The sequence below is a fragment of the Rhamphochromis sp. 'chilingali' genome (assembly GCF_963969265.1).
Source record: "Rhamphochromis sp. 'chilingali' genome assembly, chromosome: 20".
NCBI classification, from domain to species: domain Eukaryota; kingdom Metazoa; phylum Chordata; class Actinopteri; order Cichliformes; family Cichlidae; genus Rhamphochromis; species Rhamphochromis sp. 'chilingali'.
In genome coordinates this window covers 24,202,370-24,215,493 of record NC_137947.1, presented here as the reverse complement: position 1 = coordinate 24,215,493, position 13,124 = coordinate 24,202,370, and the positions used below count along the sequence as shown (strand labels likewise).

At 39.2% G+C, this 13,124-nt stretch overlaps 1 protein-coding gene and 1 long non-coding RNA gene across 3 annotated transcripts in view; both read right to left on the bottom strand.

Annotated features, from left to right (window-relative positions):
• The window catches only part of LOC308388058, a 77,047-nt gene extending 76,217 nt beyond the window's left edge, over positions 1 to 830 (bottom strand). The window contains exon 1 of the long non-coding RNA XR_013970037.1: positions 570 to 830. This is a non-coding gene — a long non-coding RNA (uncharacterized lncRNA). The remainder of the gene's footprint in view (positions 1 to 569) is intronic.
• Positions 831 to 8,552: 7,722 nt separating this feature from the next.
• The window catches only part of anapc1 (anaphase promoting complex subunit 1), a 63,758-nt gene continuing 59,186 nt past the window's right edge, over positions 8,553 to 13,124 (bottom strand). Inside the window, exon 53 of one of the 2 annotated variants that reach the window (XM_080868636.1) lies at positions 8,553 to 12,650. In XM_080868636.1, coding sequence (XP_080724762.1) covers positions 12,508 to 12,650 — 143 coding nt within the window. In that variant the 3' untranslated portion in view covers positions 8,553 to 12,507. The remainder of the gene's footprint in view (positions 12,651 to 13,124) is intronic. The other variant, XM_080868637.1, reaches the window with a different exon arrangement.

Sequence of the window (13,124 nt, the reverse complement as noted above, 5' to 3'; positions counted from 1 at the left end):
CCACACACTGATAAGACTGAGCTATAAAAAGGATCGGCGGAGTTCACATAAGTCACATGGATTTTTTTTTTCTTTCTTTGCAGGTTTCGCACGATAATAATAACCGGGCGCAGCTCGCGTGACGCGCTTGGATACGGAACACACAAAAAATGCGGACAGGGTGCAGCCCTGTCAAGAAAACCGTTTCAGGTCCAGTCATTCAATAACGTTTTTAAAAAATACAAAAAGGAAGAGGAAGGCCGGGTTACTATCTCTGTCTGACACCGCATACTTCCTTTTATCTTTGTGCAAACCGCCCATTACGCATGAGTGAGCGTTGCACGGCCCTCAAAACTCCCTGAACCTCTTAAAACGGATAGCATCTCTAATGTGTCTAGGTCTGTGCAAAAAGTACTGAAATACTGCAGTGAATCTGCAAAAAGAAAATCAGCTTTAGTGAATGCAAAGTTCCATCAAAGTCATAATCTGCTTCCTCGTTTGGGCTTTGAAGGGAGCACAGCTGTGAAGTGGTGAATTTATTTGATTTATATGCGTGTAATTCATAAAATAATATGAACTGACAGACTTACCCCCACATCACTGGCGGTCAGGCGCAAACGTTGCACTTCTGTTTCTTTTTTAAATTCAGCCAACATTTGCGAGGCGCGCTTTTGCACCAATATGACCTGACACATTTTCTTTCACTTTCAGACTTTTGCAGTACGGTGCAAAAGTCATCCTCTAACACACAGCAACGCACTTGAGCGCTTTCCATCTTTCTCTCACCTCTCACTAGCTTTCTTAATTGCTGAAACAAACTTGTCCGCTCTAGCTCCACCATTCATACTGAAGTGTCTGCCAGACTTGCAGTGTAATACATTTTCGTATTTTTGGTCACACCCACTGTTTTCAGTTCGCCCAGCCCTCTATGTCGCGCCAGGGGAAGCCTCATGAATGGAGTCCTCTGGTCATCAACGCTGGATTTAATCACATGGAGACTAAATTTACCTGAACACTCTTAACAGTGGTTCACGGTACAAAATTCCACTTAGCGTTATGAACAATGGGTTCAAGTTAACCCAGTGCATGAGTCTTAATGCAGAATACAAGCGTTGAAGCAGAATCCCTGGAACCAGAGATTAGGAAGTGCATAAAAACGCATAAACATGTTGGATGTGTGCAGTATGATTGCACTTATATAACACCTAATAAGTAGGAGTAGAAACAAAATAATTTAGTACAAAGTCCAGTTTCACAGCTCTTACGTGCATAAGAAGAGAATGTTACAGCAAACCATCTTTGAGATTTATGCAGGCATTTCACACATTTCAAAGTTTACTTTATTCATCCAAAGCGTCAACCCCCATAGCAACTCTCTGAGGCTGTAATTAGCTTAGTGAGCCACAAAAATGCTTGCAGGTACCTGTAAACGCTCATCAAATGCACATTCGCTTATTAACAAAAAATCATAAACTATACAAAATATAGTTTATGGGCGTGGCTTCCAAGTGAAACCGGTGCATTCTTTCTGAGGACCCTCTGTGACCTCAGGAAACACTTTCATGATCTCAGCTGCTAGCTTATAGTTGTACTGAATACAACTGTGTAAATGTTTTAGATTAGGGTTGTTACTAGATTAAAAAAGGATGATATAGCAGAGTATGCTTTATAGCAGGCCTAAATTGTGATGTTACTAGTTACTGATCCACAGTTTCTTAGTCAAAGTCCAATTAGAAAACGTCAAGATGACAACAGCAAAAACAGAGGCCAACAGGCTAACATTATGTTGACTAGGTCCATCTTTTATTTACATTCTATGGTGTGAACAAAATTCACTATAAATGAGCCATGAGAACTAACCTGTAAGAAGTACACATAAAATGAAAGTTGCAATGTGATAAGGAAACCCATGATATACGCTATTCATCTGCCACGCTTCACAGTGTGGGGCATTATGCAGATATATTAAAAGCAATCAAGCATTAAAAGACAGGGAAATAAAGCACATTTTCATGAACACACACAGGAAGCAAAAGCAGAAGTTTGGGCGAAAGCTGGGGTGACTTCCCTGTTGCATGTTTCGTTTGGTTTTTGGTGCTTTGCTCAGAAGTACCCATGTTCTATTAATAGATGGTAAAGGGTATCCTTTTCACTGCTCTGCATGTTTGGAAGTGGTAGCCTATGTCAGTGAAAATGCTTAAGCCTCAGTGGGATGAATATGATCACTTCCTCTTGTGGAAACAGTTCTCTATTTAACAAGATGAACCAAGATGAACTCTGCCCATCTTTAGTATGCTGAGTGAGAAATTTCCTGTTTAGACTTACATAATTTCTATGTCTGTGCAAACTCTGTTTAAGCAGAGGAACTGATGTAACTACTAGTTACATCAAGTGTTGAAGTAAATAGACGTTACAGGATGGGGAAGTGCAGTTTTGTCATGTCAGGATCTCCTGAAAGAAGCGTTCGCCCAGTGTGTCAGAAAACTAACCGAAGTTCCAATGAATTAATTTCTGTTCATAATTCAGAGAAACAAATAGAAAGACTTCCATTAAGTAAGGACAGCCCTAAATTAGTCCGTTTTTCTTTACTCAAAACTAAATGTATTTCCCTGTGACCTTACATTTTCTAAAGAGGTTTCAGTTCTTCAACTTGAAAACTGTCATATGTGACTGTTAAATTTGGAGGAAGGGCTAGCACACAATTAGCTTAACTCAGCAGAAATGTGATAACAGGGTGCAAAAGGTCGATGCGCATTTATCTCAACGACGTTCTACATATATGGTGACTGGCGAGGGCACTGAAGTCCATGGAACTGGTGGGTGCTGGAGACCCTGAATTGGAAAAGGGAAGGATGGTTGCTTCTTTCTGAGCTGACAGGGTCTGATAGCACTCAGTCAAAGATAAAGAGGACTTTAACTTTTAAACATAACTTCCTCAAAACACAGTCATAAAGAAGTTAATATTAAAACTGAGCTGTGTCTGTTCCAGTGGTTGACATTCTGTCATAAAACGGCAGTTTATTAAGCTAGAAAAGATGACCATCTTGCTTTATTGTTCCAGGGGCACAAGTATTCAAGGTTTGGTACTTTTAGCCACTTTTGAAACACCGCTACAGTTCCCGTCACACCAAATATGTGAGTTGCCATTTTAAACGACTGTTGTTGTTTTTTCACCTAATCCTGGGCAACAAATTAAATTTCCAAAGTTGTAGAGTATATTGTGACCACCTCTGTAAAAGCAGTTTGATCAGTTAGCTGGTCAGAAGCATTGTATATTTACACAATACCACAATCTTCCTAGGAGTGAATGTCCCAATAAATTCACCCCAAGGAAGTGTAGCCAGAAGGAAAGCGGTTCTCTCTAAAAGAAGAATATAGCAGCATGGCTTAGGTTTGCAAAGTTGCATACGAACCAACCACAAGACTTCTGGGACAAACGAGTCTAAAATGGAGATGTCTGGCCAGAATGCAGAGTGGCATGTCTGAAAAGCAGAAAGAATGTGTCACCACAAACACCTCACACCAACTGTCAAGTGCAGTGGTGGAGGGGTGACCATTTGCGCTGATGCCGTTAAAAAAAAAAAAAAAAGAAGTTCCTTATGGGGATATGAGAAACTAATAAAGTCATACAGAAAACAATTCAAGTTATTGCTGCTAAATGTGGTTTTACAAGCTGCTGAATCATGGAGTGCATGTACATAGACTTAGTTTTTACGACAATATACTTTGCTTTCTCTTGGACATATAATTTTGGCCTATCTGGAAGATTTCCTATAGTTTCTTCTGATTAGGATACAACCAGTTAAAGATGTAGAGCTAACTGGCTTAAACCAGATGTCACAAGAACGGTGGGAATCTAATAAATTGAATGACACAGCACATTTATACAATAGTTATTTGTCAATAGATAGGCCCACTCTAAGACAGGGCCTGTCTTTATAAGTACCAGCCCATTTACCAGTAGCTCAGCTGAGCACTCTATAAGGTTCATTCACCCAATCTCACACAGATTCATACATCACCTTTATCTATGCCTCTCACTTACATGGATGCATCTGGGAGAACTGAATTAAGTATCTTCCCAAAGGATACTTTAGCTGGAGACAGGAATCAGTCGCCTCTATTGGTAAGCTTGGTAAGCCACCTTTTAATGAGGACCATGAATAGCACATAATATTGTTTTAAAAGAAAATAGAAATCCCCCAAACAGACATCTGAGCGTCCATTGACTTCTATAGACCTGGGCTTTTCCAAAAGGGGGAGTTACCATTGGATGTTCACAGAAAAGAATGCAGGTTTAAGCAACTTACACAAAGGTGTCACTTTTCAAATTTAGAACGTGCATCCTTCCTTCGCAGTCTATCGTTGGTTGTAGCAGCTGTTGGACTGCCATGTCATGGACTGGCCAGAAAAGCTGCAAAGTATAATATCATTGTATTCTGTTCTAAAAATTACATATCAGTATCTAAGCTTCTTGATCCTATTTAGAAGATTTTACAGTAAGTGATCATTTTTAATGTTTTAAATATTTGGCCTTGATTTTACAATAAATATATCTACTATTGTCAAAACATAACGTCAGAATTCCCTTTTAATCATTTCAATATTATTCTTGGTTTGCCTTCTTGGTGGTCTACAATCAAGTTGTGTTTGTATGAGGGTTAAAACAAAATACAAGTCTATGTGCGCCTCTGTGTAAAGTTAAAACATGAGAAAAGCCAGAGTGTGAGGGCGTGTTCACCCATGACACACTTAAATTGGCTTATTGTGGAAACAAACACAACTGAATTTTTTCCCCTTGCCTTCTGGAGGCAGATCTTTTCCCACAGGCTCAATGAACTGGTATTACAAACACTGCACTCAGTCAAGCATCCCTGTTTCCCAAGATTGTAAATGCATATTTCTTTTGATCTGTTTGCGTTTTATCTTTTCAACTTAAAAAAATCCTACGCTACTACCTTAACATTATCCATTCATTCATCATTATGATCCTCCATCCTAAGCTCTTTATTCAGGTACGGATCATAGGGGCACCAGTCTAAGAAGAGATGCCAGGATCATCTTCTCCCTGGTACCAAAGAGTTCCCCAAGCAAGCTGAGAAATTTTATCTATTCAGCAAGTCTAGTCTGCCCCAGGCCCTCCTCCAAATTGGACATGCACAAAACACCTCACTCAGGAGGCATGCCAGAAGGCATCCCAGTCAGATGTGTGGTGAACAACCACAACTGGCTCCTTTCAATGTGGAAGAATAGCAGCTCTATTCCAAGCATCTCCCCACCCTCTCTCTTCGTGTGAATTTGGCTACCCTTTGGAAAAAGCTCTTGACCAGATCACTTTCAAGCTTAGCTGTCTCTTTACCACACCCAACATGCACAACAATGAAGACGCCACATCAGTCAATAGGTCAGTCTCCCAGTCCCGCTTTACTTCACATATGAACAAGACATTTTTTTTCTGGCTAAGAACCATGGCCTCAGACTTAAAAGTTGCTCATTTTCATTCCTGCCACTTCAAAGTAGGTTGCAAACCACTCTAGTGCAAGCTGGAGGTCATGACTTGATTTAGCCAGCAAAACCACGTCATCTGCCAGCAGATGAGATCCCAAGACCATCAAATCTGCCACCTTAGGCCCCTCAACTGTGCATAGTAATTCTTTCCACAAAAGAATTAGTGACAAAGGGCAACAGCCACTGGAAACTGGCATTGTGAGCCAAGCTCTCATTGCTGTTGTACAGGGACTGAATGGCCCGGAACAACAGGCCCAATACCCCATACTCCTGAGGCAACCCCAACAGGACACCCTAAGGGATGCCAATGAATGCCTTCTCCAGGTCCACAAACCATAGAATAGGTGAGTAAACGCCCACACATCCTTGAATATACTGGAGAGGATAAGGGCCTGGTTACGGTTTCCACAACCAGGACAGAAACCTCAATGCGCCTCCTGAGTTGGAGTTTCAACTAATGAACAGATTGTCCCTCGAGGACCTTGGCAATGACCTCCCCAGAGGGGTCTGTGTTCTCTGAAGTTGGAACACGCCCTCTGCTTCAAAAAGGAACCACTATCTGAGTTTGCCAGTCCAGAGGCACTGTTCCAGGCTTCCACGCAATGTTACAGAATGATGTCTTAACAAAAGTTTACTAGAGATGGGCTGGCTGTTGCGCTGACTTTCTGTGGGGCACAATAATGTTTTCAATATGAGGTCAAGACAAAAATCTGGTTCCCTTTCTTAATTATTTTAAGGGGTTTTCCATTGTTGTAAATGAGTAAGTATTGCAAGTATTAGTAATGTCATGCATATCCAGTTAGAATAGTGATTAGTTATATACCCTTAATCAACCTTCTGCACTCTTTTCTTTGATCTATACTACAGGACATTCAGAATTTTTGGTTTTGTCTGGACTGGTTACTTTTCTTCCACATCTCTTCGCCATCTCAGAGAGATGGTAACAAGATGTTGCTTGGGCCGCAGGTGAAGTGAGTCACACTGAAACATGCTTTCTGTTTGAGTATTATCTGCTGTTATTTTTTATTTAGCAACCGCAATGACATGAAGACCAGTTAAAGAAGACTTTAGTTTCTTTGTGACTGTTTAATTTGAACTGGATATCTAAGGCAGGCATACACTGCATTGTATGTGTGAAATTCAGAGGAAAACCTGTGAGATAAGATCTAAACACAGATTTTCTGCAAAAGAATACACTCCCACAGCAATTCACATGCTGTAATGTTCAAAACAAAGTTTCTCTGTAACCATGAGACATTACCCACCCAGAAAATGTGGGATGCCTACTATTCTGCAAGAGCACATGTGGCCCTGCAGCATCATAACAGTAGGGATACAAGGAAGTTCAAGAAAGAAGTACAGTCATTTACAGCCTTCAGTCGAGACTTGAGGACTATTAAAACCACGAGACCTTCATCATCTGACAGACATCCACAGGCCATCCCAGTTCCGGTTCCTGGGCTCTGTTTACTGATTAACATCATGTGACTTTTCTCTGGAATGTTTGTTAAGACGTGTTGACTGAACCAGCATGCGTTTCCAGGAAACCACATGCATATAATCAGCCAGCTAAACATGCAGCACAGACACTGGGTGCCTGGTTAGCTTACAAATTACACTGTGTGTTACTAGATACCAGTCAAACACAATGCTACATGGGTGGCATTGTTGGCATGCAAGAACAGAGTTCTTTCACACTAATCTTACAGGAGTTATTGCAGATAAGGAGCAAGTCAACAGTTGTCATCAGTTTAGAAATAGTTTTACTATTTATATTGTTGTTTACCAGCTCCACACTTACAGGGGTGTAAAAAAAAAAAAAAAAGGAAAAATTTTCCCCTTCTTGACTACTTATTTTTTGCATATTTGCCAGACTTTTGTGCTTCAGATAATCAAAAAAAAATATATAACACTAAGATAACCCAAGAAAATAGATCATTACATTTATTAAGGGGAAAAAAAAGCATCCACACCACCACATATTGGGGAAAGCAGAGTTCAGTGTGGCTAGCCTCGCCCATGCCTGATTACTGCCAGACCTGCTGAACCAAGAAACCGCTTAAATAGAACCTGTCTGAAAACATGAAGCAGATTAAACGATCTCAGAACTCAACACATCATGCCACAAGCTAAAGGAACTCCAGAACAGATGCAAATGGTTGCAAAGCCATTTCTAAAACTTTGGGACTCCAGTGAACCATCATCTACAAATAGAGAAAAACTAGAACATTGTGTACCTTCCCAAGAGTCGAAAATCTACCAAAATTATTCCAAGGGATCCCAAAGGAACTCAGAAAAACATCTAAAAAACTGCGGGCCTCACTTGCCTCAGTTAAGGTCAGTATTCATGATCCGACAATAAGAAAGAGATCAGGCAAAAATGGAGTTCATCAAACCAAGAGTAAAACATGGCGATGGTAACGTGATGTTCCGGGGCATTGCTGCCTCAGGACCTGGACAACTTGCCATAGCTGATGGAAGGATAAATATTGCCCTCAACTAGAAATCCTGAAGGAGAAGCAACTGCAATGAAATGAAGACCATTTGAGGAAGACTTCCATTGGTCCATCAGTTTGTGCCCTGAAACTTAAACATACTTGGGTTATGTAGCAAACAATGATCCGAAACATACCAGAAAGTCCACCTCTGAGTTGCTCAACAAACAATCTAAATGAGGATTTTGGAGTGGCCTAGTCAAAGCACTAACTTAAAGATGCCTCAATGTGAGGTTAGGTCATTCATGCTGGAAAACCTTCCAATGAGGCTGAATTAATAATAATTCTAAAAAGAAGGGTGGACCAAAATTCCTCCACAGTGATGAGCAATACTCATTGGCAGTTATCACAATGCTTGATTGCAGTTTTTGTTGCCAAGAGTGGTACTGCATTTTGTATTTACTAGGTTCATCTTTGTCTACTATTACAATTTGTTTGATAATTTGAAACAGTAAGTATGAATGTGAAAACTAAATAAATAAACATGCAGGAAGGGTGCAAGCTGCATTTAATTTCTCTCTTAGGGTCAACATAGCAAGCTAACATTGATTATAATTAGCTTAAAAGCACACCATGGTTAACATGTTACAAGCAACTAATTCACATGTTCAGCAGACAAGGATGCATTCATTATTAGTGAGCCAATATTGTTTCCTGAGGGAAATTTCTCTCATTACTCATGATCAAATATTTATTAGCAAGATACTTTCTGTTTCATTATCATTTCCCACTGGGAAATACCCATGTCATTATCTATTACCCATTACGCATTATCAATAGCTGTCCATCCGCTGCTAAATACTCCATCACTAGGGAGCTTCATTTTGTGTCATTTTTAAACCAAAACCGTGAGCAACAAGTAACTAAATCAGTAGACCTGAGAGACAATTCTCCATGGGTTAGCTTTAGAAATTAGTTACCACTGGTTAACAATATCATCATATGTTAGGGGGATTGGGAAACTTGTAAGGTCTTATTTGTGGGACATGGCAACAAAAAACAACCAAATACTCTTTCCCATATGAGCATAGCCCACTTTAAAAGCCTGGTGGAAAACAAAACAAAACACAAACACATGTGGAAAAACATTCAAAGCTGGAAGCAGAAAAAAAAGTCCCTTGCCAATGTTCGGGTAGGTAAGTATTTGGACAATGAGCTTTTGAAAGCCCCATTAAAGGATAATAAATTTCAATGTTGATTTAGCAACTGCAATGAAATGAAGATCAATTGAGGAAGACTTCCATTGGTCGGTCAGTTTGTGCCCTGAAGCTCAAACACATGTGGGTTATGCAGCAGAACAATGATCCGAAACATACCAGAAAGTCTACATTTTTTTCAGTTACTCAAAAAAACAAAAACAAACAAACAAAAGAAAAACAATCTAAATGAGGATTTTGGAGAAGCCTAGTCAAAGCTCTGACTTAAAGATGCCTCAATACATGACATGAGGAATCATGTCTCAGCCTCTGAAAATGAGGGACGATGTATAAAAATGACTCAAATGAATACAAACATTATTAAGACACTTTTGTTAAACCATTTAATTAAAGCGGAGAGTCTGCATTTCCATCAAATCTTGTTGGAAATCCACTGTGGTGATGTAAAGAGGTACAGTTACAAAAATCATGTCAGTGTCCAAATCCTCATGGGTTCCTATGCACACAGAAGCTAACCAACAAAGGTGGTTTTTAATATTATGTCTCTTTAAAGAAAGGGCCTCATTGTGATGGGAAAAGGAACTAGTGTTTAAGGAGACTCAAGCACCATATCCACCCAAACACTTCAGACAAATTCAGATAAAAGCCAGGAAATATTTTAGAAAGACATAATAGAATGACCACAATTGTCTTCTTGAGCAAAATAAAACTCCACATCTTCAGTCGTGGCCCTGAAAATGTCTTTTCATCCTTCAAAGCTATGCAAGTCACGTCTGGTTGCTATTTTAGAGCCTTTTCAAGGTTTAAACCATCGGAAAAGACTTGTTTAGCACAGTAGGAAACACAATGGTGTTTAAATGTGGGTGGACCAGCCAAAGGAGTGCTTAACAGATGCCTGAAATCCTGTGTTTTGTCCACCCAAACCATAGCATGTAGCCTCAGAATGAGGAAGAGTAAATTAAAAAAATAGAACACTTGTTGGTCCTTTATTATAACCTGTCTTATCTGTGGATAATGACTCAATTAACAAAATATAAGTGAAATGACTGGCATTTGTTGGAAGCTGGAAAGTTTGACTCGTCTACAACTTTTGCAAATGGAAGCAAGAATTTGCTGAAAAATAGAAAACTACAACTTCACTATATTATCTGAAGAGTTTGATGCTAGCATGCTCTGTGTGTTGCAGCTCTATGAGGTGGGTGTGGGCCACTTGTTTGCTCGGATGTTTTCCATTTGCTCTGGAATGTTCTTAGAGCTGTTGGTTAGAAATGATCTAAGACTGAGCTAAACACATACTGCAAACCCTCCCACACAGGAACTACATGACATTAAGATTTCCATACTCAGCTGGGAATCAAAATCCAAGAGTTTTCTGAGAGTTTAAAGGCTAAAGTGGGGTTTTTTCCACCTATAATACTGGGACACACACACATTGTGGAAGAGAAACATATCCAGATATTGATAGAAAAACATGAACAAAGGGGTTAGTATTGATTTAATAACATCTCTTTGGGAGTTGTAAACAGGAAGTGTAATGTTGCTTTGGATGTGGGCTGCAGCTGGATATATTTATTTAAATTTGAACAAAATGGGTATTGAAAAGGTCTTGTTTGCAATGAATCCACATTTGAATAGACAACCATAACTAGGCTAGTTTGATAATAAAACGTAAAACCTGATGGCACTCCAGCAACTACAGAAAAAGCATCTGGGAACCACACTGAGCCACTGTTGCAGCTTATTAATGTGAGGATTAGTGACCTTACAGTCCCTTAAAGTCTTTTAATGAAATCTATTTACTATTTTTCTCCAAATTTTTATTTCGATATATCCAACACAGTTAGTATTATCATCATTAAGATATACATCAGTTAAGTTTTGTTCCAAATTTCTGTCTTTACCCGTTTCATTTATATAAAATTTATTTCTGCTCATTGTTGGTGAAACTGTTTTATAGAAATCTGACTCCGTGAGCACTTTGGAAGAGAAAAGCGTCAAGAAATGGTCAGTTAGTTTTCACTAACTCGGATTTCCACCACTACATGCAGTAGTGCATTTTTAAGCACTTATGCTACAGTCATGAACTGCAAAGGAAAGTCCCAGTCTGGGGTGTCAGATTTTCTGACTAAGCTCAGCATCAAATATCCAACAGAAACACAAAAATCTGTAAATGTCTTCAAGAAAACACCAGCATAACTTACTTCATAAGAAATTGTGTTTTTTTTGTTACTACTAGCACATTTTAACCTGACCGTTCAGATTACCTCCACAGTTTTATGAGTTATGGTTTGGTTAAATAAAGGCAAAAATTTAGAGGATTAGATGCTGACCTCACGTTCTCAGGCCATATCACAGTTTCTGTGTTGGTGTAAAGATTCACAAAGCAAACTAAAGCAAGTAACAGTGCAAATAACTAGCAAACTGAGCCCCACCTGTGGAGGACATTGCTTTACTACAAAACTATCACTGGAAGATCAGGGGATTTCTTTCATGTGGCAGGACACCTGAAACAACACAGACCATTTTGTTTCACGCATCACTTAAAAAGCGACCTTTATCTTATCCACACTGATGCAAGGCTGGCACCACAAAAGTAAGATCTGAGCTAAATAAACAAGCATGACGGACACTGGCAACAACACATCAAAAAAGATGAATGCAGTTCTTGTGAGGGTTTAATGAGCAGTAAGCAACTGGTCTTTGTCAGAAACATAAAAACACAGGAAATGCAGCAGCATTTTCAAAAAGAGTATCTTCAAAGTGGTGGACATAATGAGATCTAAAAAAGAGGAAACAATAAGGCAGATGATGTCCTGATTATGTTGAGGAGTCTCATTCACCCACATTAAGCCACAGAATAAAAACAGTATTCATGGAGTGTGCAGGTACTTCTGCTTTTTATTGCCTTTTCTGTCTTTTCATGTTCACTCAACCCAGTGGACTGAACTCAGCTTGAAAACTAGTATATGACAACAGCTGAATTATAATGATCAGTTCATTCTGTTCTATCTGCCACTGGAATTCTGAGTAACCATCTGAAAAGGTTAAACTGCATGATTACTGCAGCCTAAACCTTTTTTATACCATTAAAAAAAACCCCAACCTAAATACAAATATGTTACAAAGATAATTACTTTAGTTATTTCATTTCCTAGAGCCTCAGAGGGAAAAAGTCAGTTCTTCTCCATTCAAGGCAGCCATGCTGCATTTAGACAAAAGATGTCTAATGCTCACATTTTGTCCCACGTGCTGCACCTGTTTGCAGCTGTTACAGGTAGAAAATCAGTCCCACGGGTGCCAGCAGTGCAAGGCTTTGAAGTGTTTCTCTGAGAGGATACCAGCCCATTTACGAGTTCTGAGAATCACAATCAAAATGCTTGCAGTGGAAATCCCAGCAGTGTGTGTGGTCCAGATGCAGAACCCAGAAGGACAGGTACGAGCCTCAGCAAATCTCTCAAAGGGATGCCCAACTGGCTGCTAAGTAACAGTAAGTCCCCAAGTGAGCTGCAGCCTGCATGTGAAAGAATAAAGCCTTAAACAAGTGTGCAGTTTTCATCATATGAATTTTTTTTGTACAATGGTTTCAAGTTCTGTATGATAGATGTATGGATAGATAGAAACATATATGTATATATATTAAAAAAAATAAATAAATACACATGACATATAATGTAATTGCAAGGAGGTATTTCTGTAGTCTATTGATACTAGATAGTGGAAAAGGGGTGGGATTAAATAAGCTTATGCTTCTTCCTGCTCCTTTTTGAACAAGAACGTTATTTGGAGTTGTGGTTGCTCGTTTTCCTTTTGTTTTGCTTTGTTCATTTGTCTCTTTTAATTCTATTTTGTTGTACTTTTTCAACATGTTCAAAATAAAGATTCAATCAATCAATCAATCAATCAATCAATCATGATGGTAGAAATGCTACTTTCCCCCTCTTAGTTACATTGTAGCGATCTAAGTCATAGAGGTAAATTCTTGATG